Source organism: Paramacrobiotus metropolitanus, unplaced genomic scaffold (genome assembly GCF_019649055.1).
Source record: "Paramacrobiotus metropolitanus isolate TYO unplaced genomic scaffold, Prichtersi_v1.0 Parri_scaffold0000020, whole genome shotgun sequence".
Taxonomy (NCBI): domain Eukaryota; kingdom Metazoa; phylum Tardigrada; class Eutardigrada; order Parachela; family Macrobiotidae; genus Paramacrobiotus; species Paramacrobiotus metropolitanus.
This window is the reverse complement of record NW_026570240.1, coordinates 480605-503330: the sequence shown is the minus strand read 5'-3', so window position 1 is coordinate 503330 and position 22726 is coordinate 480605. Positions and strand designations below refer to the sequence as shown.

At 41.6% G+C, this 22726-nt stretch overlaps 7 protein-coding genes across 9 annotated transcripts; 5 read left to right on the top strand and 2 right to left on the bottom strand.

The window, feature by feature from the left end:
- The first annotated feature begins 270 nt into the window (after positions 1-270).
- On the top strand, positions 271-2313 carry LOC129586168 (alpha- and gamma-adaptin-binding protein p34-like). The gene is made up of 5 exons (XM_055479217.1): positions 271-393; positions 458-589; positions 828-1186; positions 1410-1757; positions 1874-2313. The coding sequence occupies exons 2-5, from the start codon at positions 496-498 to the stop codon at positions 1934-1936; spliced, it is 864 nt and encodes a 287-aa protein (XP_055335192.1). The 5' UTR covers positions 271-393; positions 458-495; the 3' UTR covers positions 1937-2313.
- LOC129586167 (beta-1,4-mannosyltransferase egh-like) lies at positions 2271-4141 on the bottom strand. Its single transcript, XM_055479216.1, has 2 exons — positions 3229-4141; positions 2271-3122 (listed from the first exon to the last, which is right to left on the bottom strand). The coding sequence occupies exons 1-2, from the start codon at positions 4011-4013 to the stop codon at positions 2498-2500; spliced, it is 1410 nt and encodes a 469-aa protein (XP_055335191.1). The 5' UTR covers positions 4014-4141; the 3' UTR covers positions 2271-2497.
- Positions 4142-4977: 836 nt separating this feature from the next.
- LOC129586146 (protein ECT2-like) lies at positions 4978-9881 on the top strand. The gene is made up of 6 exons (XM_055479177.1): positions 4978-5270; positions 5904-6538; positions 7200-7544; positions 7743-8378; positions 8768-9079; positions 9144-9881. Exons 2-6 carry the CDS (start codon positions 6096-6098, stop codon positions 9487-9489), a joined length of 2082 nt encoding a protein of 693 aa, XP_055335152.1. The 5' UTR covers positions 4978-5270; positions 5904-6095; the 3' UTR covers positions 9490-9881.
- On the bottom strand, positions 9849-10998 carry LOC129586349 (transcription factor MafG-like; the record flags this gene model as incomplete). The annotated part of the gene is made up of 3 exons (XM_055479531.1): positions 9849-10215; positions 10411-10519; positions 10834-10998. Coding segments are annotated over 3 exons (324 nt in total), but the record flags the coding sequence as incomplete, so codon positions are not given.
- Positions 10999-11442: 444 nt separating this feature from the next.
- On the top strand, positions 11443-17051 carry LOC129586145 (85/88 kDa calcium-independent phospholipase A2-like). Its single transcript, XM_055479176.1, has 17 exons — positions 11443-12100; positions 12197-12418; positions 12638-12815; positions 12883-13070; positions 13132-13288; positions 13398-13491; positions 14635-15051; positions 15128-15143; positions 15200-15321; positions 15389-15539; positions 15609-15757; positions 15850-15874; positions 15942-16071; positions 16132-16211; positions 16273-16398; positions 16468-16621; positions 16712-17051. Exons 1-16 carry the CDS (start codon positions 11841-11843, stop codon positions 16478-16480), a joined length of 2328 nt encoding a protein of 775 aa, XP_055335151.1. The 5' UTR covers positions 11443-11840; the 3' UTR covers positions 16481-16621; positions 16712-17051.
- Positions 17052-18057: 1006 nt separating this feature from the next.
- On the top strand, positions 18058-19812 carry LOC129586278 (caspase-3-like). The gene has a single exon (XM_055479402.1). The coding sequence runs from the start codon at positions 18188-18190 to the stop codon at positions 18950-18952; it is 765 nt and encodes a 254-aa protein (XP_055335377.1). The 5' UTR covers positions 18058-18187; the 3' UTR covers positions 18953-19812.
- Positions 19813-20139: 327 nt separating this feature from the next.
- On the top strand, positions 20140-22551 carry LOC129586341 (uncharacterized). 3 transcript variants are annotated; one of them, XM_055479522.1, is made up of 5 exons: positions 20140-20195; positions 20589-21121; positions 21231-21524; positions 22027-22147; positions 22216-22551. In XM_055479522.1, the coding sequence occupies exons 2-5, from the start codon at positions 20630-20632 to the stop codon at positions 22269-22271; spliced, it is 963 nt and encodes a 320-aa protein (XP_055335497.1). In that variant the 5' UTR covers positions 20140-20195; positions 20589-20629; the 3' UTR covers positions 22272-22551. The 3 variants fall into 3 exon arrangements, with proteins under 3 accessions (XP_055335497.1, XP_055335499.1, XP_055335496.1); XM_055479524.1 differs by lacking the exon at positions 20140-20195 and adding an exon at positions 20371-20384; XM_055479521.1 differs by lacking the exon at positions 20140-20195 and adding an exon at positions 20409-20520.
- The last annotated feature ends 175 nt before the right edge of the window (positions 22552-22726 follow it).

Genomic DNA, 22726 nt, shown 5'->3' with positions numbered 1-22726 from the left:
ATGCCCCTCTACATGCCAGGTCAGCTTTTCTTTTCAGCTACGAAAAATATGTAAGCCCAGTGTGTTGCGTACTGGGCAGTGGGCAACCCCTGCCGGTTCAGCATTTCTCAAAAATCTTTTCAATTTTATTCAATCTGTTCGAATTATAGCTAAGAAAATACAGAAAAGAATTTTATTCTGAAAAATAGGAAGTTTACAAGTAAAACGTTTTCAGAGAAACGAGATATCAACGATATACGCTTTTTGCGTTTACATAGCATTAAGCATACTACTCTATGGGGCAGTTTGTAATAGACTTTGTTACTTGTATACCAAGACTTACGGCTAGAGTGTGATTTATTTGACCAATATTTACCAATACTGTTCATAAAGTTTTCAGTTTTGGTTACTTTGGTAGGTCTTCCAAACTCCACACCAAACTCAAGATTTGTTCGTTCAGCGACGTTTCGTTTTGCAGTTGTTTTTTTGTGCGCCAAATTCCACGATTCTTACAAGATGACCGAGTCAAGTGATTCTAACCTGGTTTCAGTGCCATCAATCTTAGCTGTATCTTGTAGTGAATCCAAATCATCCAAAGATTTGATAGCAGGTAGGTTTACCGTTTACTGCAGACTGATTCCTGCTTCGTAGATGCAACATCCTGTTGACTACTGCACTCAGGAGCCCAGTATTGCAAACACCGTTCCCAACTGCAGACGCGAAGCAAACCTTATATCGGTCTTAATTAGTGTTGTAGAGTGAATTACGAATGACGCTGTTGTTGTTGTATGCAATCACTTTACAGTAGTGGCTTTCTCTTCCGGTGAATTTTCTCTGTGATTCTCTAGATCTTCTGCAAGGTGTATGTTCTCCAGCGCCGGATTATATGGAAGAGAACATTGATGGATATAAATGGGATATGAATACGAAGTATTACACAGCCACCGTTAAAGTTTGTGCTCCAAAGTATCGGACGGTTCCCAGTGCTGAATTTGCGGAATCCGTGGAGGCGGTGATGTTATACTTTCGGCCGCAGTCCAGAGATGAGTTTGTCGTTGTGCAGTCATGGCTCCGTACTATCGATCAGCTTTACGCACCGACCGTGAAACTTCTAATCTGCGAGTTTTCTGTTGATGGCGATGAGGTTCCTAGACAGGAACTTATGAATTTTTGTATTGATCGCCAACTGGAACTTGTGGAGCTGGCGGTAAGAATAGGTTTTTGAGATCTTACGAAAAAAACATCGTTAGTGGTTCTTACTTACATCAAGCCTCCCACTAATTATAGGATTAAACTGATAGTATCCTGTCCAAGCTGTGAAACTTGAAATATTACTAAAAGAGGTGAAGCTTTTTTTCTGTTTTCCAGTTGTCTGCTAATGTAATTGTGTATGTTGTTGGAATGTTGTCTTTGCATTAATTTTATTGTAGCCTGTTGAGATTGATTCAGAGGAAGAAGAATTTGGCGGAGCAAGCCATGGATTTGCGCGTATTCGGAGTGCCCTGTACGCCCATATGTGGTCGAATTTAACGATGAAAGCAGAAACGCCGAGGAATTTGAGAACCGCTCTTGACGCTGCTGCCTCTCACCATCAGGAGGAAACTGAAAGATCGTCTGCCAATGTATTGGAAGCAACTGCGGTGGAAGGAAACCAGGAAGAAATGGGCTTAGAGGAAAGAGAAGTCGACATGTTTGAGCAGTTGTTTTCTCGTTTGCACCAGTTCAAGTCTACGGCGGAAACCTTGTCGAACGAAGAAAGACGGTCGTATGCCGAACAGGTAAGTCGATAAGAAAAAGATGTTATTTTTTACCAGCGGTTAGCTGTGAATTTCATTTGGCTGTACCAGCATATGTATAAATATAAATACTATTTTTACAAACGGTTTTTTTCCAGATAACCAAACAGTTTTGGAAATCAATGGGCGATGATTCTGAAGAAGACTCATTATCTGATTAAGGGGGCAGGCTGGCGCATTCATACATATTCCAGCAGGGTCGGCTTTCAAAGTTTGAAATTACAACCTCTGTTATTTAGTAAACACTTAATTTTGCTAAAGCAGTTGATTAAAGATTAGTGTTATATTTTTCCTTGTACTTCCACTTTCCAGTGAATTTTCATTGTTGGTTTCCGAAGAATATAAGTAATATTGTGCGCTGTAGCTGTAACTTTTAATGATACTTGCTGATACCGGTGACTTTGCTCCGATATTATGATCTCTTTGTTATTATACTGCATGTCTATTGCAAATCTACAGTTCATTGAAGAGCATGATGGCGAGAGCGTCCTGATTAAAACTGTATTTTACTTCATTGGTCTTGCTGAAGGTTCTTTAACGCTTTCAACTTAGTGCGTACTGCGTACACCGGTGATTAAATAATGTCATGATATGGTGACACGACTGAGCCATATTGAAATGTATAAAAATATCACAGCTGCAACATGGTTAAAAGAAAACGCATACATTTACGAAGCAAATCAAATACAATAACGCGAAACTTCCTTCCAAAGGATTACTCATTACACAATAATCGTTATGCCGGACTGTGGTAACGTTTTGCCCAGATAATCTTTGTCAACGATGTAAAACTGGTGCTTCTCAGAAACTACAGCCCATATTACTGCAATATTTTCAATCACGATATTCATCGGTATGCAGCAGACTGCTCCAATCAGGCAGAGAATACTTTTCAATAATCCCATTCTTCGAAGAGGAAATGACTTGAGAGCTCCAAATATAAACATATAGACATTAACGCTCATAATCCACGTTGTTGTAATTTCCAGCCAAGGTGGGAATTCAGCAGGATATACGAAATTCATCAAAACAGTTATGCAGGATAGCGGAAGCGATAACCAGGCATATAGAGACATCGCGAGGAAGACTTTATAGCGGAATTTGATTTCACGATTGTGCACAACAAGGAAAATCCCTTGAATCCATCGCTTGCGCTGCTTCAAAAGATCACCCAACGTGAACGGACTCTTCTCCCACATTTCACCTTCGATCCAGTTAAATGTATAGCCTTGCTCAAAGGCTTTCATGGCAAAATAGCAATCTTCGGCTATACTCCCGTCTGGGCCGTTATCGTACGATACGCGCTGTTCAGCTGCAGCGTTTGTCACAACGTAGGAACCTTTCCAGCTGTTTTAAAAGTTTAATATTGTTATTATTGTAAAATTAGAAGTAATTTTCGCAAAAGCTTATGTATCACTCTTGTTGTACAAAAACCGGTATTTTCGAAATTTACCTAAAAAGCGGGCGATGGAAAATTTTCAGTTGCGTCCGTAGTTTTCCCATATCATCCGCAACGCGGAAACTGTCAGCGGTCGTAGTGATCCAATTTACGACCACGTCGTTCGCGTACGTAACTAACCCCTGGCCAAAATGATGTCGGCCGTCGCAGATAAAGTTAATGATGCCTTTAACAGAGTTTTCCGTTAAAAGCGTCTCCTCATCTAGATGAACAATCCAGGTTTGCTCATCGCAATCGTACACTCCAGGTTCCAAACAATACTGCAGCGCTCGCGACTTAAACAATGCTCCAGTTCGTGATCGGTACTCCGGAGGCACAACAATCTGCTTTAGCTGGTCATGAGCCGGAAGACTGACAGGATTATCCGTAACAACTTCGTACAGATAGTTAGTGACACCCATCTGCTCAACGAGAGCCAAGTTCCTTTCGACAATCCGAAACACGAGCTCCGGAAAAGTTCCACGAGTGACAGCACGTATTCGCATTCTTGGAGCGGTCATCGTCGAATATTTCTGCACGACATGATCGGAAAAAGCAGGCATAAAAAACAATCCAAAGCAGTTGAACACAACTTGAGGAAGCGCAAGGAAAGCGATCATTCGGAGGCTATATAGCGCGATCGTTATGGGCAGTCCGTAAGCGATTACTGGATCTGGCGCAGTTCCTTGAGAATTTGAGCGAGTCAGCTTGGCTGTATACTGAAGGTAAACAAGGATACATGCGTACAGAAAAATATGGCACGAATGTTTCAAAACGGAAACAAAACTTTCTGTCGCCATTTCAAAGTTGACTACCGAAAACAAGTTTGTGTACTTCTATAAAGGATAATAAGAAACACATGCGGGGGCGAAAGCTTCGAAGGCACAAATGATACTGTGATTATTAGTGTGATACACTATACAGTACAGAATAGTGAAGTTGATCAGGAGGCAGAAAAGTGCAGAAAAGTGGCTGATAACATAAAATGCATAACCGCCGTAACGCAACGCTCTTTAAACCGGCGCTGTACAGTACCCTAGCTGCCGGCAGCGCGGAGTATGGACAGCGTATTACGGATGAATTTTTATACTAGCAAAATCCTTTGTGGGGAAAGAGGAAAAAAGAACTGATGAACGATGCGAATAAAGATTTAACTGTATTTGTAAGAAAATATTGTAAAACACATGCTGCCCACAGCTACCGTCCAGTACTAGTACCAATTTGCACAGTTATCAATTTAACGACGTACATAACTACTGCTTTTTAAAATTAAACGCACGATATATAATTGGAACTATGCAAATTTCTGAGAACTGCTCTTAGTGCACTATTAAATTTAAATTACAACCATAAAGTAATTTTTCATATATACTGTATTTGTGCCTAGGCGTGACTGTGAGAGCTACTGTACAATTTGAAAATTAAGCATGTTCAATGGTCCACGTTTTTTGCCTTCTTGCTCACACTAAAATTCGATTCTCGAATATATATTAATGCGGCTGCTTTTCGAAGGTCAAGCTGAGGTCTGCTTGACATAACTTTAGGAAACGTTTGTTGATATTATGCAATGCTTCCACCGATCGTTAGCATTCACACTTAGAAAATGCTGTCTGATCAGCAAAATAACGTCGTTGGCCTTGCAGAAACATTTGGAGGCGATTGTTGGATACCATCCAGGAGCAGTGTCCTCTTTTTTGCCTTTCCAGCAAGCATCGCTATTTCTAGTTCATGTTTTCTTTGCTTGTACCAATATTAATTAAAACTTTATGGTGATTCAAAATTACAAGCATAACATGACTAGTATCAGTTTATCACATAGTGTAGCTCAGTTTAAGCACGAGCACTGATAAAGTGACGATCGGCTTTGTTCAGTTTTAAGAAGCCTGGAGCAGAGTATCAATTTTCCGATTTTGAGTTGATTTGGGATTCTAATTCGCGCGCAGCGAGATTTACAGTCATCAGGACCATCGGAAACGCGTTCTCAGGTAGCAAGGGCGCAATGACCAACGCGCATATATTCCATACCATCGACCTTATCCTCGGCCTGCCGTATGCTGGTATGTATATCATATCTATATATATTAAATTTACATTAATATTATCATGCACTTTCGGTAAGAAATCGCAAAGTTAAGGTTAAGTAAGTAAATGAATACATCAATTACAAACTTTTTTACCGTAAAATTACTTACATTAGTCTATTTACCATAGGTGTATTGTACAAACGTTACGTACTATGAATAATAACAATGGCCAGTGCCCAGTGGCCACTGGCCAGCTGTGCATGTATTAATTTTACGTATAGTCACATCAAACGCTTCCAGGTACGGCGGTTACCTATTGCGGTAGAACGTAGCGCTAAACCGTTGATTCAACTTGATTTCTGAATTTTTTTGAGAAGCTGAAGGCCAAAAGGCAAAAGTCCTGTTGTTAATTTTTATGTTTTAATTATTTACGGTCAGCATTTAATACATGTACTTACTACTTCATGTTGTTAATCATAAAGCCAAACTGAAGCCATTATTTTATTGTCTTTATTTTGTAACCATTTTTGTGTCGCACAGCTTACTGTCATAGATTAACGGTCTGAATGATGGGACTAAAAGTTTGACACCTGCCTGACTGTGTCAGTTGTTAGACAGTCAGAGGTTCATTTTGCAAGAGGGTAAAACCATTAGAATATGTTTCAGCTCTAAAGTCTTCCTGGACTGATTTTTAAAACTGAATTCCTACTCCAAAGTGGACCGAGCCATATTAGTAAACACTCGTGCACGCTTCGATCTTCTCCGAGCTCGCCGTTGACAAACTGGATCAGAATGAGAAACGGACGCATCTCAGAGAGAAAAATACAACGTGACGTCCGCGTACGAAGAAGCTGAAGCATGGATATCGGCAAGCATGCGCCAGCAAAACTTCAGTTCTGCCTTTTGGATAAAGAGCTGGAACACAACACTTCCGTGAAACAGAGCGTAAAGCTTTTTCACGCTTGCTCATTCCTGTTCTGTGAAGAGGCCCTTCGTGCGGCTTCGAGGAAGAAAAATGGAAGGAAGATCGTTTTTATCACAGAAAATTTTGATGGAGATTTGTTTAAGCGCATCAAATCGGTTTCCAAGCAAATTCTTGGTCCGCCTGCACTGGCCCATTTTGCTGCGATCTGCACCGATCACCTGCCAGATATTCGAAGGCCTATCTACAGTCTGGCAATGGAGGGCGTTGTGGCTGTCGTCAGCGGATTTTGCGATCAGCAGACGGGTCAGATTGTCAGAGAGATCCATAATATGGGAGGCTTGGTCATCCGCAGACTAGTCTCGTCGTCTTTATCGCTGTAAGTTTGAAACATTTCCAAATGAAAGTGGCTGTTTAAGGATTCTTAATGGAATGTCCAGCTGTAAGCACATCATTGCCTTTTATTACGTGGTTTTGCTGTTGTCCCTGTCCCATTGCGGTTTAAATTAGTACCAATTAGCCACCTAACTGCTAATAATAGGAAGTACCCTTTGGAACAAAAAATAGTTTAGGAGGTTAATATGTACAGTACAGTGCTGCAGATGCAACTGCCTGCAAAGTTGGAAACCAATGCAACTCACGCGTTACAGTAACCAGCTTTTGCAAACGTTCGTTGTTGCAAATTTCAACAAACGTTCCGGGCCTATAGTGTCCGGATGGCAAAATGTCGTACTGCTTACCCGCTATTAAAGAAGTTTAGGTCTAGCAATTTTTAAGGTACTGTACCTACAATTTACTGACTTCAATGATTTGCGAGATGTTACAAATAGGTGATCCCATTTTGGAAAGAGCAAAAATTTGAAATATTTATACAGATATTAGTCGATATTTATGTACAGAAGTGCTTTGTTTAAAAAACGTGTAGAATAGCAGAATGACTTTGAATGAGACCTGACCTGGTAAAAAGCAAAATTGTTATCAGTACTGTACTGATGAGTTCGTATCGCCGCGGGAGTATATGACTTTGGTTGCCCTTGAAGGAATCCTCCAGTGAAAAGACCGACCCATCTGATAACGTACAATGCCTTAAGTGCTGGTTACCAAACAGCCATCGAGAATCCGTCCAAAATCGAAATCATGACCGAAGATTGGCCTGCGCAATTGTGGCGTCGGCGAAGTACGCGCAATACCGGTAGCACACCTGACGTCATCCAGCGACGCTGCAGATTCCAGGGATGCTTTTTGCGGCACATTCGTTTTCATTTGCTCGGCTTTGGCCAGACGGAGCGTCTGCATTGGATTACTTACATTGCTAATGCCGGGGGTTCTGTTGAAAGTGACCTTTCTTTATCTTCTGATATTGTTGTTGTCAATCACCACAACAGGTACGAACAGTGGAAAAAATCGTAGCCGTGTTGTTCTTTTCGATCTTTGATCTCGCAGAGGATTTCATAGGTTTAAAATTTAAAATTTGAAGCTTGAAACGTTTTAGCCTGAAGCTTTAACGTTTTGATCTAAAATTTTAATTTCGCTTTGGGGTTAGGTGAAAGTCGTAATTTTGTCATTTTGCTTTTTTTTTGCAGAAATATTGAGGCACGGCTACATGTTAGCAGCGAGGAGCGTCATGTGGAATTGATTGTGGATTCTGTGACGCGGTGGTTCGTTCTGCACGATGGCCAGCATGTTGTTACCGCCGATCTGCTAATTGTTTCCTTCAGCCGGAAAATTTTGCCTTCGTTGCTTCAGTTTTCTGTATTCCGGGATGGTAACAATTTCCAGGGGGGAGTCCACGTTCGCAAACGGCGACTGTCCCTGGAAGACGCAGAACCCGAACCGGAAACCTTTTGCAGTCCCAAGCGCCGGCTGTATCGTTCCGCGAAATCGATGATGCCTCGCTATCCTCCATCCGACAGTCCGACAAAGCAGTTACGATCATTAATTTTGGGATCTCCCGCTCTGACGGATCAGCCGCGAATTGAGCAGCCGGTTTATCGTAAGTCGGAAACGTCCACTGATGAGCCGCCGAAAGAAAGAGAACCATCCAAGCGTCACCAGCGGATAATGGAGTTGTTAGATACGGAACGGAACTATGTCATCATTTTGCGAAGTTTGCTGACACATGTTAAAAGTGGATTGGAATGTGGTGAAAATGGCCGCGGTGGATGTCTGGATGCCGGCCAAGTGGGCGCCATTTTTGGCCGCCTTCCTGATATTTTCAGGTAGTGCATCTGTGCAAGTGGTGCTTTTTATTCTTCGAATATTTTAGGAAACCGGCAGCTATTTGGTTCAGGCTTTAATAACATTTTTGAGACAGTGACGAATATTCTACGGACCTGTAAGACCTGCATTATGCGGCAAATACTTTTGCTGTTACCTTTTCGGTATATAATTGAATTCTGTGCAAAATTGCACGATGCTGTTATATCTGGCCTAACATACGGACATCTTTTTTATTGTCTACCGTGCCAGCAAATTAATTTGTCAACAGAATCTGTAAAGCTACTGTATTTGCGTAGAAATGTAGTTCAGTGCAACGGGCTTTAGGTTTTACGAATAAATGTACGAAGTATGCATTTCGTTTTAATGCTTGCTTTTTTTCAATTTGCAGTATTCACGAGCAGATCGTGAGGGAACTGGAAACTGTGATGAGTCCATGGGATGATGGCTGTGAAATTGGTTCCTTGTTTCTACAACATGTTTTTAATATTTCAAAATCATATCCTCCTTTTGTATGTTCTTTTGAGGAAATTCAGCGTATTGTTCAAGACACTTGCATTGGTAAAGCGAAAGTTCGAACTTTATTGAAACGACTTTTGATGCTTCCTGAGTTTGGTCGGCAGTCTTTGTCAGATTTATTGATCCGCCCGGTTCAACGTTTGCCTACAGTCGTTCTTCTGTTGAAGGACATACAAAAGTACACGTAAGTTGGCATCAGAGGGTTTTTGCGTATTAGTGGTTTTGTGGTGACCTTTATTGTTCGGCAGGAGTGATAACCATCCCGACCATGAAAATCTCCAGACAGCGATTAACGAGCTCCAGATAATACTGCGCGCAATGAACAGCCACGCAACGGGGAACAACGATAATCTGGAGAATGAAGCGGAAAGCTCGTGTGACATGAAAATGTCGGATGGATTTAATAAGCGTGCAATGGAAAAGGCCCGCAAGCTGGCATCTCAGACGACGCTTCGTGTTTCCAAAGTATTTTCTGGATTGGGTACCCGTTCCGGTTCTGGCATCAAACGCGCAGCTTCTATGATGCTCTTTACACCGGCAAAGAGTGCCCGAAGTCAGCCGAAATGCGATGAAGAATCTAAGTCAGAAGAGTGAGTTGCTTTCTTTATATTAAGAAATTGGAGGAGTCATTTGCAGCGTGTTTGTAATTTTTCTAATGTCTTTTGGAAGTGTTTTCTGACAGTTTATTGTATCAACTATAATTTCCAATATGCATCGAGAGTATGCTGGGAGTTAATTTTGGGTAATGTTCTTGAATTCAATCGGTCAGTAGCTATACGTTTATTGTTGTAATTGATGGTGGTTAAAAATATTGCACTTGAATTGTGGCGGCTTGATACCATGTTTTACGAATTTTGTTGAAACCTGTTGACAACCTTTCGGTTCTGTTTGTGTACTAATCTTACACGTCTGTTAATTCTTATTTCTAACATGTGTCTTGTTCATTACTACTTTGTTCCATCAAAACAATATTGGGCAAACATTAGCACTAACATTCGAGTATTGTGTGTAAATATCGTAAACAGACCACGTAATCGTAAGCAAATTTCGTTCAGGACTTCTTGTTTATTGTAAGACATTGTGAGGATGGTTAGTAAGCAGCGCTCAGTATACAAGTAGTGAAACTTAAAAATTCTCATCGCCCTGTGTAATCTGTTCGTCTCTTAGACCAAAAGCTGAAATACTGACCACTGAAACCTTTCCATGAACCTACACAATGCGGTACACTTATACAAACAACCAAAAAAAAGAAAAATTAGCATCTTAAAAACTACAATGACTTTCCCGTGGCAGCAAGCTGGATTTTCAGGTTAACGATATCTGCAAAGTGCAAACAAGCTTTTAAGTGATTTCTACATAAAACACTACGATACCAATTTGGGCATACAATAATTTGAAAAATTATAAACACCAAGTCTAGTACAGTTTCGGTAGACCGTAGAAGTACATATAGATATGAGGATGAGCTCAAATAAGTAAGTTAATCTTTGTGCGGAATCTACAGTACATAGTTACCAGATTCGATTGTTTTTGTTTCGTTTTTCATTTTCTTTATTTCCGCCACCAAATTTTCTCGGACCGTTTCCAAGCCATCTTTTTGTTCTAAACGGCGATTTCTACAGTTCTACAAGACAAAACCAAAAATTGTAACCGTAAAGCTAAAAGCCTAAAAGTTGTTCACCAGAAACAACACTCACGGATTCGATAAAATGACAAAAACCTTACGATTATGTAATTAATTACTAGTAATTTACCGTTATTATTTACGTATAGTATAAGCCTAAGGTACCGTACATTGTGAGTAAGCATTCTAAATTGTTTAGCGAGGACTCAAGGATAGATCGCTAACTTATAAATTATTCATATCTTAATCACTGTATTACCGTGAAAAAAAAATACCAATTAAAACTAATCTTTAAAGAGGACAAGGTATCTCACCGCAGCATATCCCCTGTTTTTTAGCGTTCGTCGACGCTGCTTTAAACGTTTCACTTCTTCCTTAGCGAGGCCTCGGAGACGACGATTGAGCTCCGGAATTGATAACGTGACTAGTTCGGGATCAGAAACAACTGTCGATTCTGCTCCCGGTAGAAATCGTCCCCATCAGTAGAATTGGTTTCTACAATATCTTCCAGAGGTTCGTGGTTCATTGCAGAATGGAATAGGTGATTATAAGTCTGCACGGAAAGGAACTAACGAATAGCAAATAATCTGTTCACAAATCTAATAATAACTCACTGTTGATAAAACAGCATACAATCGAAATTTTGGTAATTGTTAGAACAGAACTTATTAATAATACTCTTCCTAAATATGATTGTGACAATTTTGTAAGTATACTTACTGGTTACTTCTACAAATAAGATTAAGAGTTTTACAAATAAGATTAAGAGTTTAAGATATAGGGGAATATGTTTAAGACATGTCATGTGACTCACTCAAATAATGTGAATTTGAGATGACGCAGCGAAAATTCTACGAGCCGAAGCTTTATTCTAGGGAGAGGGGGGATGAGGGGGGAATAGAGAAAGACATTTCAAAAAAAAGGAAAATCCGTTCACTTGCTTTCCGTTTGTTTTTTCAGTGATCCTAAAACAGTAAATGACAATACGGTTTGGATTCGTGAGTCATAACAATTATGTGGATTTGTCGTACATTGTATGATTGTACTATATTATTAAAACGTAAAAGCTTATCTCCTTGACATGCTCCTAAGACCTCTTTCGACGGCATGTTTGTCTCCTTTGAGTCGGCTTTGACGCACTGGGATTGTTTGAAAATTACTCGAACCATGCCATATCCTTTTGGGCATTTTGATTGCTACTGAACTGCCCTACAAACCACAAGTGACAAGTCCTGTACTCGGCTTACTTCGATCAGTTCGATGCCGATGATTTTGGTTTGAAATTCTGACATCAGCTTTGCTTTCTGGAAGAGAATTCGGCATGGATTACATTCGCAGCAATTTGCCCAGTATATTTCGTGGACAAAAGCGTTTGACGGAGTTGATTCTACCTTTTATGTACACGGTCGTCCCAGGCAGCGAGAATGACTACCTGGCTGCCAGTCTTTGCAAATTCAAAGCACCCTTTGCCGTCTACGCCAAACCGATTGGAGAGAAGCCTGCAAATTTAGATGCGGATGCTGTGAGAAAGTTATCCGTAATTTATGATCTGGTTCTCCTTGGTCCGAACTGCGTGTTTTCGTAAGTTGTTGTGCGATTGTGCTTGTTCGTAAGTGTAAACAGTGAAGAGAAACTGATGGCGTTTCACTCATGGCTTTCAACTTTTGCTCTCCGCAGCATCTTCCGCTCTCCATCCCAGGAAAAAGTAAACGAAGAATTCGACGTGCTGTTTCCTGCCGTAAACCAGCTTAGTCAAATCGATGGCATTCCGGATTTTTGGCATCCCGTGACTGTGAAAAATGTATGCAGTTTCACTTCGGCTAACAAAGACTGGCCGACTGCGCACATCGCCACGTTTTTTGGTTGGATGGAAGCCTGGAAAAGTGAAGCCATAATTCAGTATGTTGTTTTTTGGGCTTTCATTAAGCTTTTAACTGCGAAGCGCTTTTGCATACGTATAGAAACGAGCTTCTTAAGCGAGCGTATAAAATCTTGCATTTCTCTCTGCAACCGGCTTTCGCATCCGTTAATTACGATAAAGCTGTGCGATTAATTTTTGTTTCAGTTTTGTTTCTTTTCCCGTTTCTTGCACAATTTTTGAACCTGTTTTTATTGCAGAAATCTTGATTTACCAAACCCTGCAAATGGAGAAGTTCCTCTGCATGTTGCTGTGAAGAGAAGCCACATGGATCTAATTGTGCGCTTTTTGGAACTGAATTGCCGGTTAGACATCGTGAACAACATGGGTGATACAGTCTTTCATTACGCGGCCACCTCATCTCCAGAAATCATAAAGGCACTGCCAGACCATTGTTAGCACAGCGTTCTGCGTTGCTCATTTCACTCGCATTTTCTTGCCATAGATTCTCGGAGCTAAATGTTCTCCCGTGATCAACGCTGTAAATCACGCTGACCAATCTCCATTGCTGCTGGCGTGCATGGCAGCTAAGCAGGACTGTATAGAAGCACTGTTTTCCGTTGGTGCGGATTTGGCTCAGAATGGCATCGTTCCTGTTAATTCAACCCCGGCTTCCAAATCTCTGCAAATGCAGTATGCGATCATGCTTTATCCTACAGGAATTCAGCTTGTAGGTGATTGCAGGTGATTGTAGGTGCGCTGAATCTCTGTGCAAAGTTTACCCTGACCTCTTGGATCCAAGCGGTATTAAATTCGGAGGCGGACCGCTTCACTGGTGCAAGACAAAGGCTGGAACTATGCGCTTTATACTTTGTAACGTTAATGTTGAGAGCAGGAATGACCTGGGAGAGGTACGCGAGTAATTAATTTTATAAAATTATTTTATTTTCTTTGTACAATCGCTTTTCGTTATTTAACCCTTCGAATTTCGTCATTTTGACTTATTGTTATGTATTCCAGACCCCTTTGCACCTTATGGTAATGCGGTCAAGGCTGGACTGCGCTATTGTGTTATTTAGTCATGGAGCGAAAATTGATGTGGTCGACTATAAAGGTAGTTTAGTGTATGTAGCTGTGATGTATGTAGCGGCAGTGTATACTTTATTAATACAACTGCTCGCTACCGAGCCAACCAGCCAACTGATCGCTAAACAAGGCGACAACAATGGACAATAGGTACGCCGTTGCTACGGCACATTAGCCATAGCCACAGGACAACAATTCACGAGATACTTTGCACTCGTACGTCGCTGTACCAATACGTACAGTCATACACTACACTCGCCCCTTACTTCTGAAAATCAGAAGTACATACAATCATGCACTCATGCAGTACACATTACACAGTGGTTACCAACAATGCTTCATTCAATGTACAGCAACATTATGCAACTCTTATACATTGTCAATACACTGTCTTACGTCCTAGCAACCAACAGGAACTTTCACATTCGGTTCGTCATTTTCCTGGGTCCTCCTTCACTGTAGGTACGCCAAGGTCATCGAACCATTCAATGGACTACGCCCTTCTTCTGGCTTCATGTCCAAGCACTCTTTCCTTTCACTTCTGGAGGATTTCACGTTCGCAGGCCTGCCGTCCTCCTCAGGCTACCTGTCAGAACTTCACCTTCACTTTCATTCCATACCGTATGGACTACGCCCTTCGGCCAATGCCTTCGCGCTCCATATCCGGTGACCTTCATTCTTCTCTCCGGTGAGCTTCTTTCTCGCTCCTCCTTCTTTTACATCCACGGGCTGGATGGAGTTGTGGTCTTCGTGGGCTCTCTTTCCGTCTCCTCTCGCTTGTGGTCTTAGGACCAATACACTCCCCACATGCGCTTTGAGTACGTTAATAGACAACATCCTAGTCACGCCATTGTGATGTATGTAGCGGCAGTGTATACTTTATTAATACAACTGCTCGCTACCGAGCCAACCAGCCAACTGATCGCTAAACAAGGCGACAACAATGGACAATAGGTACGCCGTTGCTACGGCACATTAGCCATAGCCACAGGACAACAATTCACGAGATACTTTGCACTCGTACGTCGCTGTACCAATACGTACAGTCATACACTACAGTAGCACAGAATTAGTATTGAATGTGATTTATCTTACTCTTGTGCGCTACAGATAAAATTTTATGTTGCAACACAACCTGGCGCAGCTGATGTAATAATTATTTATAATTTAGGCAACACTCCTCTCCATACTGCCGTTTTCTACGGGTCTCTGGACATTGTGAAAGCGATGGTGGTCTTCGGATCGGATATGACCATACCAAACAAAATGGGTGATACAGCGCTTCATCTGGCTGATACATGTGCCTTGTCGAAGCGACGAGATGAGCTGCTTATGGCTTTAAGTATTGCCACGGGTTCGGTTACGGCGTCGAATACCTTTTCTCCTCTTATACAAAAGTATCGCAGTCAGCTTCATGACGAAATGAAAAAGCATGGTCAACTTCCGGACGAAAATCTCCCTGCGGGCCTTGAATTTCTGGACGACAGTTGGGACGAGACATCTGCTGTGGATGAAGACGATGATGGAATGGACGATTCAGTAGTCGTTCTAGGACCAAAACGAAAGTGTAGAGTGTTATGTTTGGATGGTGCGTCCGCGATAATTGTTGAACTGGCAATTTTGTTTTTTGTAACCTTTCACGAGTTCTTTCTGTTTATTCACAGGCGGAGGGATTCGAGGGTGCGTATTAAATGTCACTCGCGTTTTTGTTGCTTCTTGCAACATTTGCTTTCCAGTTTGGTGTTAATTGAATTGCTTATGGCTGTGGAAGATATGGTCAAACGTCCACTGTCGGAGTGTTTTGACTGGGTTGCTGGAACCAGTACCGGCGCATCCATTGCTCTCGCTTTAGCTACAGGTTTGACTGGGTTGAATGATCTTCATCTGGACATTGGTTAATTACTTATCCTGATCCATGGTTTTAGGAAAAGATATGCGTCATTGTATGGCTTTGTACTTTCGCATGAAAGACAAAATCTTTGTTGGATCCCGCCCTTATCCGGCTGAAACATTTGAGAGCGTTTTACAAGAAGAATTTGGTGCTGACAGAAAAATGACCGACATTGTTGGCACAAAGTTAGTGTACTGTTGAAGACTGTAGGTACTGTTAGCTGATAAAATCATTGAGTTGTGATTTTAATTCAGAGTGCTGATTCCAAGTCTCCTGGTCGATCGTCATCCCCCGGCACTGCATATGTTTCGAAATTACGATCATCCGGTGCGACCGAATCACATTGAATCCATTCCTACGAAAAGTGGTCCCAAAGTATTATGCAAGCCGTTGGAGCCTAAGGGTATCTCGTCACTTGCTAATAACTCGGATCGAATTGTTGTTTTTTTTCTTTGTAATAAGCTGAATGTTATCGGAATTCTTCTCATTTTCCAGATCAACTGATTTGGCGTGCGGCGAGGTACGTGCATTAGTGATTTTTGTGCTTGCTACTGGCTATAGCTTCGGGTTTTTTGTCATGGGAATAGAGCTTCGGGCGCTGCGCCAACGTATTTCCGGTCGGCAGAAAACTTTTTGGACGGCGGTTTGATGGCCAACAATCCAACGCTGGATTGCTTAACGGAAATTTTTGATTATAATGCATATTTAAAAAATCAGGTTTGTTCTGGTTTGTCTTCGTCATCCGTTTTTTACGGCATAACATTAGGAATATTTTAGGGTCGAAAAAGCGAAGTTCAAGAAATTTTGTGCGTGTTGTCCTTGGGAACAGGACGTCAACCTATGTTGGCTGTTCCAAGGTTACTATTTGGTGCTAACCGTGCAAGCCATTTTTCTACACTAAGTTGATTGATGTTTTAGTATTGATGTTTACTGGCCTGAAAGATTCTGGGATGCCGCCAAAATTGGACTGAACGCTTCTGCTCTGGGCAGACTTATAATTGAACAGGCTTGCCAGAGCGAGGGCCGCGTTGTGGATAGAGCGCGGTAATAACATATTAATAGCAGTAAAATGTTGTGCAAAACGACAGGTTTTATTTTCTTGTTGTTTTTTAGCGCCTGGTGGTGAGTGAAATTATTGACAGACAGAATGGAATGAATCTCGAATCATTGGTCTTGATGTTTCAGTGAATCGCATAGTATTCCCTTCTTCCGGTTTAGTCCTCAATTCTCCAGAGAAATACCTCTCGACTGCACGCACGATGAAACGGTAAATTCAAGATAAAGTTTAACAAATTTTAATTTGCCAGCGCAGATTGTAATATTGAGTGGTCCTTCTCCTGTTATTGATGTTTTGCAGCTGATTGAGATGCTGTGGGAAACGAGAGCGTACATTGAGAGCGAGCATGTTAAACTTCGACGACTGGCCAAACTATTACGCCAACGCGTTTGAAGAATTTATAGCTTTTACAAAAGTGTCGCAGAAGTCTTTCACGAATTCATTTTGTATTGAATATGCATTTCTAGCCCAGTGGGTTGCTTTGTCAGCTGCGTTGTAATGACTTCTGGATGTTTATCATTCATTAGCAGAGCTGCCAAAAATAACTTCGCAGAAAAAGTGTTTCGTGATATGTATGTGTCCTGGCCAGAATTGGTTTAGCGTCAGTCTTTGAGACCGGTGTTTCGCATAAAGTTTTGGTTATTTGCATCGAGCGCAGTATTGTGCTTGCAGACGGCAGTGATTCGTCAGGAATCAGGATAATATGAGAATTAGTATTCAATATTTATTAAGAATCAAAATATTAATAATTATTACTGTATCGCATAATAATTACTTATTATAAAACTGTATTACGTATTTCATTAACAACGCGTACGTACCTATCTACTGTAATTTGTCGGGTTCTGTACCAGTTCACCGTCGTGCGCTGTCTTCTATGCACTGACTGGCAGTGGCTACACTGGCTGCATCCCGTTGGAGGGAACTTGCGTCCCCTGGCAGTTTATTGTTGACAGAGACTCGAGAGGATTCTGGTCAGAAACAGTGAGAGACTGAAAGCGATACAGATCTAGGTCAAATAAAATTGCAGTTAATTCGGGAAGTCCCGCCCCGCAAAGCTCATTGTTAAAAACAGGGATAAACATGCTTTCTATCTTCTAGTGAATCTGGTCTGCGAAGTACAGTACTAATACTTTTCTATGCTAATACTGTCAGCACCCATGTCATGGTCGCTTACACAGGAGCAGTATCGACTTTTAGGGACGCGTACCGTATCAACGGTGTCGGTGTCGTGGATTAAGTGACAGATTATCATATCGCGAGCTGTGTTCCCATCCGAAGTTTGAATTTCAGATTTTGAATTTTGCATCATTTCCACCGTCCCAGGACTATCGTTGGTAATTGTGACATTGTCCACGAATTGTTTATACCACCTTTTTATTCACGAGTCACTGTATAACTGGCTGATTAGCTGTGCATATTTGTATTGCATCAAACTGAGAATGGAGCGTCGGAGAAATATTGTTCCTGCGCAAACGCATGTACGGGACTTCCGAAATGGATTCTCGCATGTGGACTATTATCACCAGAATCACAAACGGCAAGGGTATGTGCTGATCTTTGATCAAACTGAGTTTGATGCAAAAACCAAATTGGAACCAAGGCGTGGGTCTGAACATGATGTGTCTGGTTTGGAAACTACATTCAAAGATTACGAATTCGAGATCGAAGTGCATCCCAATTATACCAGAAGAGAAATGCTGGACACTTTAGAAAATGTTGCGTGCAGGAAGGCTATGAAGAACTGCAATTCCATAGTTGTTATATTTCTATCCCATGGAGGAACAGACTATATTTGCCCGTGATGAAATAGTGTTGATCAAGACAATCACGGGGATTTTTGTCAATGATAAATGTTCTGGTTTATGTGGAAAACCTAAAGTGTTCTGTTTTCAATCGTGCCGCGGCAGAAGTATTGATAAAGGAGTGGATATTATCTGGGATGATTATGTGTCACAACAGCGTCAGTACCTGGATATTAATGCGGCGAAGGAAGGTCAGCCGATGGATACTGATAGCCGGTTTTCTACAACGGATGATGAGAGGACCGAAAACCACGAACCGATGGAAGTAAAAGGCAACGATGAAATCGACGGCGGGAGTCAAGGCGATAGCCGCGTTCAGGAGCAAAAAGTGCTGCAGCGCACAACCAGGCTGCCGAATGAAGCGGATATCTTGCTGGCTTACTCTACCGTGGACGGCTACGAATCTATCCGGGAAACATCACGGGGCTCAGCCTATATCCAAACGCTATGCGAAGTTATGAAAGATAATTTGTTACGTTGGAGGAACAGCAAGGGACAACAAGACCACTTTACTGATTTACTGACGAAGATCAACCACAAGGTGGCGAATTACGACTGGTTGCCAACCAGGAATTTCAAGCTGCAGATGCCGGATTTTTCTAGCCGGCTGACTAAAAAGTTTTATCTGCTCCCGGTATCGGAGAAAATTACTAGTATGACTCAAGGAAGAATGGTGGCTAGCAGCAGTATGACGGAAAACGTTGAAGGGGGCGCTGAGCCGTTACCAGCGGGATAAGAACTCGCACTCTTCATTGCCAGCATTATTATCATGGTTGGACAAGGTGATCCGGATATTTTTTGTTCATGAAATTCCGTCCTGCCAACTTGTAACTGCACAACTAAGTTTTTCCAACGTGACAGCGTCTACTTTTTACCCACCGAACTGAGTTGATTGTGAGAAGCAATCATCTGACGTAATCGTGTCTTACAGAACAGTGGATCAGTTATTCTGATATCGTAACGGATTCGTCAATGGCAAGAAAATACAAAACGTCGACCAACTATCCCGTGTCGGCTAGAAAACGGACTATTGCCAGCTGGAAATAGGCTTAATTTAAGGGAATGGTTGCCCGTGACGCCAAGAGCAGCATGGATAAACATCATAAAATAGCCACTGCCATCTCGCAAACTGTCACCGTACAGCTTTCTAACTCACTGTTTTCAAATTTCTTATTTAAAAGCTTGATGTCAACTACTGTGTGATGAATTAAATTGGTTTTCGAGAATTTTTATACTTGAATAACTTGAGGACTGTAGAACTACTGTGCATCTGCAGAAAGAGCAGGCCCGTTTTTAAGCTTAGTCTCTCCATGCTTTCCCTTTTACTCCATTTTTTCTAAAATTTTCGTTAAATTTCTCGGAAATTTCATAAGTTAAAGCTAGAATAAATTAAGTGCAATTGGAGGTTTTGGGTTTTAATGCCGGGAGACTAAGCGACTGTAAGAAAACAGCATAAGAAGTACATGTATGAGTATTAAGCATTAAATTTTTTGATTTATACTCATATGCTTTACTTAGGTGGTAATAATATGGTCCTGTTCTTTCCCGCAGCTGTAGGAATACCCGAATTGTTATTCCTGTTGATTGCGTGTTGTGTGCCTGTGTAAGAATGGATACACAATAAAGATTATTTTTTTACTAACCAGAACTAAATGAATCTTTGAGGCTCACCTCTTGGCAAGTTCCAACAGTATTGAAGCATAAAATGTACATTGCACAACAATGCAAAACAATCTGAAGCAACCTGGCATCTGGAATCTCTTGTATTGTACTCGTATGTATTGCATCGCATAACTGGCAAACGCGCACAACTGCAAAATTCACTGCCGTTTTTCACTAAAATTAAAATAAATATATTCATCGGATAATAAACTTCCTAATTCGTATACTTAATATTATAAGTTATAAACAAGCTGGTATACCGTTCTTGCTGTACAGCCGACGCCTGAAATAGACTTCCGATTGCTTCTCAGAATACTGTAAGTATATCTGAGGAACCGCGACCGCTTTACGTATGGTTTAAGGCTTAAGCCCTTGCTAGGTAATATACATAAGTAGCACCATTCTGGTTTTAAAGTGTTCCGAAAAAAAGAAAAATTATTTCAATAAATGCTGAAGTGTCCGTATCGGTCTGGATGACGAGCATGCGCATTACGTACTACTCAGGGGTCAGTATCACGCGAACTGATACAGATTGCCACTGGCATTCGGTGGATTGCAGCTTTGCATGGGCGCGCAGTTTACGCATGGGCAAAGGCCAGTTTCATCGGGTTGTGCAGTCTCTTGTAGCTGCAAATTCTAATTGTGAGCTCACTGCACCATTCTTTTTCTTGTCAGCAATACGCTTCTTCATTAGTTTCTGCCTGCTTCAGCCCCATTTCGGAATTGATGCGGATTGCACTGATCTGGCACCATGCAACGATCGCGGTTGGTGAACGATGTGTTCCATGGCAGCCAGTTTTCTCAACCGCCACAGTTCTGCGGTTCCTTTTTCCCTTCCACCCAGTCGTTTCCCACGTTCCAGGGATCGCAGATGATGTTTCCTTCGTCCTTCCAACCGCATTTTGCCAGTTCCCAGCCGTCCAGCACAACTACGATGAGCGCGCCGGAATGTATCGGAATGTACAATCTCGTTCCAGCTACACTGCAGCAACCACCGGGCAGCGCTACGCAGGCGGCGTCCAGCAACACAGGCTACAACAAAACGCTGCCTCCCACCGGAAACTGTAACAAGGATCCCGAAAACGAAAAGGCCATCCAAACCCGATCAGGGAGAACTGTCAAAAGAAAAATTATGAGCACCCCGGAAACGACTTCTGGAAAACAGACTACGGTTAAGCGTGGCAGAAAACCGCGTGAGCGAAAGCGAGGAGGCGAAAAAACGACCGGCGCTGTTGCGCAGAAGGTACGGATATCAGTGACTATAAGTAGTTCTGCTAACTTTTACGGTTTTTCATCGATCTTTTTTGGTTGTCATTTAAGCAAATAAGGTACGTATTTGAATTATTCAACAGACATGTGTGCCTGCGGTTAAAGCATCCGGTGCTCCTGCGCAGCTGTTTTCTTTGCCTGCCCAGCGGAACATTTCCGCAGCATCGCTGCCTTTCGACGGTGGACTGGTGACTCAAAATTCCCTCTATGAGATGCTGAAGAAGATGCTCTCAACAAACCAAGAAATTTTGTCTCGCTTACATAAGATAGAGTTCCAGTTGGCTGGCAGAAAGATGTTTGTCGGCTGTGCAGAAAATGTTCGTACCCAAAGAACACCAGCGGTTCGAGTGGAGAACGGAAGTACCGAAACCGATAAGGTAAAGGCGATCGATGTAACTGTGAACAGAAAAGCGTTCATTCTTGAATTACAGATATATAGATAGGAGTTCTAATAAATTCGTCGCAAATCCGTTTGTTCATTGTTGGACAACGCTTCTGTATTCGTATTAGATGATATTTTCACTACTTATAAGTGCGCGTGTTGATATAAATGGCCATCTCGTAACTCGCATTGCGATTTCCGAATCGGAAACAGGCATGGTGATTGCAGGCCAGCGTCATTCACGTCTGTAGTTTTATATACAAGGTGCAGACATTCAGAGTCCTTTAAACGTGGAACGTTAGAACTGTGTTGTACCGTACTGTAGATATCGTGTTTTAATCGAAAACAACAGGGCAGTGCCTGTGTAGCACGCTAACGCTGAAGGTTGCTTTAAAGGGGCCATCTAAAGTGTCACACGATATTTTCCAAACTTTAATTAATGTTTTACCATTGAACTGCCACTGTATTGATATTCAAGACCGTCATCTATTTTTCAGGAGAACGATAACGGAGTGAGCCCAGAGGAAGAGACAGGCTGGTGGAGAAACGGCTCTATCGAAGACGATAGCGCGTATTTGGATCTTGACCTTTCGTCGAAAGATTTGGCGGCCGATTCTGGTAAAGTGGCTGTTCGATCGGTCTTTACATGTGATTTATTAAAAATAAATGTAAATACTGTTTTATAGAAGCCGATGATGTTGCGAAGGGCAATCCTTGTACTCGCTCTTTGGACGACTTCTGAATTGAGTTGGTGATAGGCGGATCATTGTGAGCCAATATACTAACTTTGTGGGAAGTCATGTATGTGCACGTTCTCAGCGCTTTCCCGTTGTCCCTGGTGTCGCATCCTTGCAAAGTTGTGAATAGTTTGTGTTTATTCTTACAGGGTTTTTTGTTTTATTTGTTTCTTTGCTTAATCATATACTCGTTTGTATGACTTTGCTTTTATTAGCGAATTTTAGTTTTGTGCCAGACTGCTAGCTAGCTGTTATGGTCATGATTGCAACCCATTAAAAAGCGTGAAAAAAGTTGTAGTTTTATTAATTATCAGTAATCTTGAAATTAAGTATTTAAAATTGCAATAAGTGAAGTAAATAGCTAAATACGTGACATAAAACACGATTTTATCGTGAAATAATTAAGGTCACTTCTGTGCGCCAGGAAATTTTCTGGTACATAGCCCTTTCGAAATTATTA

Excerpts from the sequence above, each read along its gene's own strand:
- LOC129586168 (XM_055479217.1), top strand. The coding sequence starts at position 496 with ATGACCGAGTCAAGTGATTCTAACCTGGTTTCAGTGCCATCAATCTTA. Across the intron at positions 590-827 it reads ATCCAAAGATTTGATAGCAG|ATCTTCTGCAAGGTGTATGT; the intron begins GTAGGTTTACCG and ends GTGATTCTCTAG. Across the intron at positions 1,758-1,873 it reads GACGGTCGTATGCCGAACAG|ATAACCAAACAGTTTTGGAA; the intron begins GTAAGTCGATAA and ends GTTTTTTTCCAG.
- LOC129586167 (XM_055479216.1), bottom strand. The coding sequence starts at position 4,013 with ATGGCGACAGAAAGTTTTGTTTCCGTTTTGAAACATTCGTGCCATATT. Across the intron at positions 3,123-3,228 it reads TTCCATCGCCCGCTTTTTAG|CTGGAAAGGTTCCTACGTTG; the intron begins GTAAATTTCGAA and ends CTTTTAAAACAG.
- LOC129586146 (XM_055479177.1), top strand. The coding sequence starts at position 6,096 with ATGGATATCGGCAAGCATGCGCCAGCAAAACTTCAGTTCTGCCTTTTG. Across the intron at positions 6,539-7,199 it reads GTCTCGTCGTCTTTATCGCT|GAATCCTCCAGTGAAAAGAC; the intron begins GTAAGTTTGAAA and ends TTGCCCTTGAAG. Across the intron at positions 8,379-8,767 it reads CGCCTTCCTGATATTTTCAG|TATTCACGAGCAGATCGTGA; the intron begins GTAGTGCATCTG and ends TTCAATTTGCAG.
- LOC129586145 (XM_055479176.1), top strand. The coding sequence starts at position 11,841 with ATGGATTACATTCGCAGCAATTTGCCCAGTATATTTCGTGGACAAAAG. Across the intron at positions 13,289-13,397 it reads GCAGGAATGACCTGGGAGAG|ACCCCTTTGCACCTTATGGT; the intron begins GTACGCGAGTAA and ends TATGTATTCCAG. Across the intron at positions 15,758-15,849 it reads CAAGCCGTTGGAGCCTAAGG|ATCAACTGATTTGGCGTGCG; the intron begins GTATCTCGTCAC and ends CTCATTTTCCAG.
- LOC129586278 (XM_055479402.1), top strand. The coding sequence starts at position 18,188 with ATGGAGGAACAGACTATATTTGCCCGTGATGAAATAGTGTTGATCAAG.
- LOC129586341 (XM_055479522.1), top strand. The coding sequence starts at position 20,630 with ATGCAACGATCGCGGTTGGTGAACGATGTGTTCCATGGCAGCCAGTTT. Across the intron at positions 21,122-21,230 it reads CCGGCGCTGTTGCGCAGAAG|ACATGTGTGCCTGCGGTTAA; the intron begins GTACGGATATCA and ends ATTATTCAACAG. Across the intron at positions 21,525-22,026 it reads GAAGTACCGAAACCGATAAG|GAGAACGATAACGGAGTGAG; the intron begins GTAAAGGCGATC and ends TCTATTTTTCAG.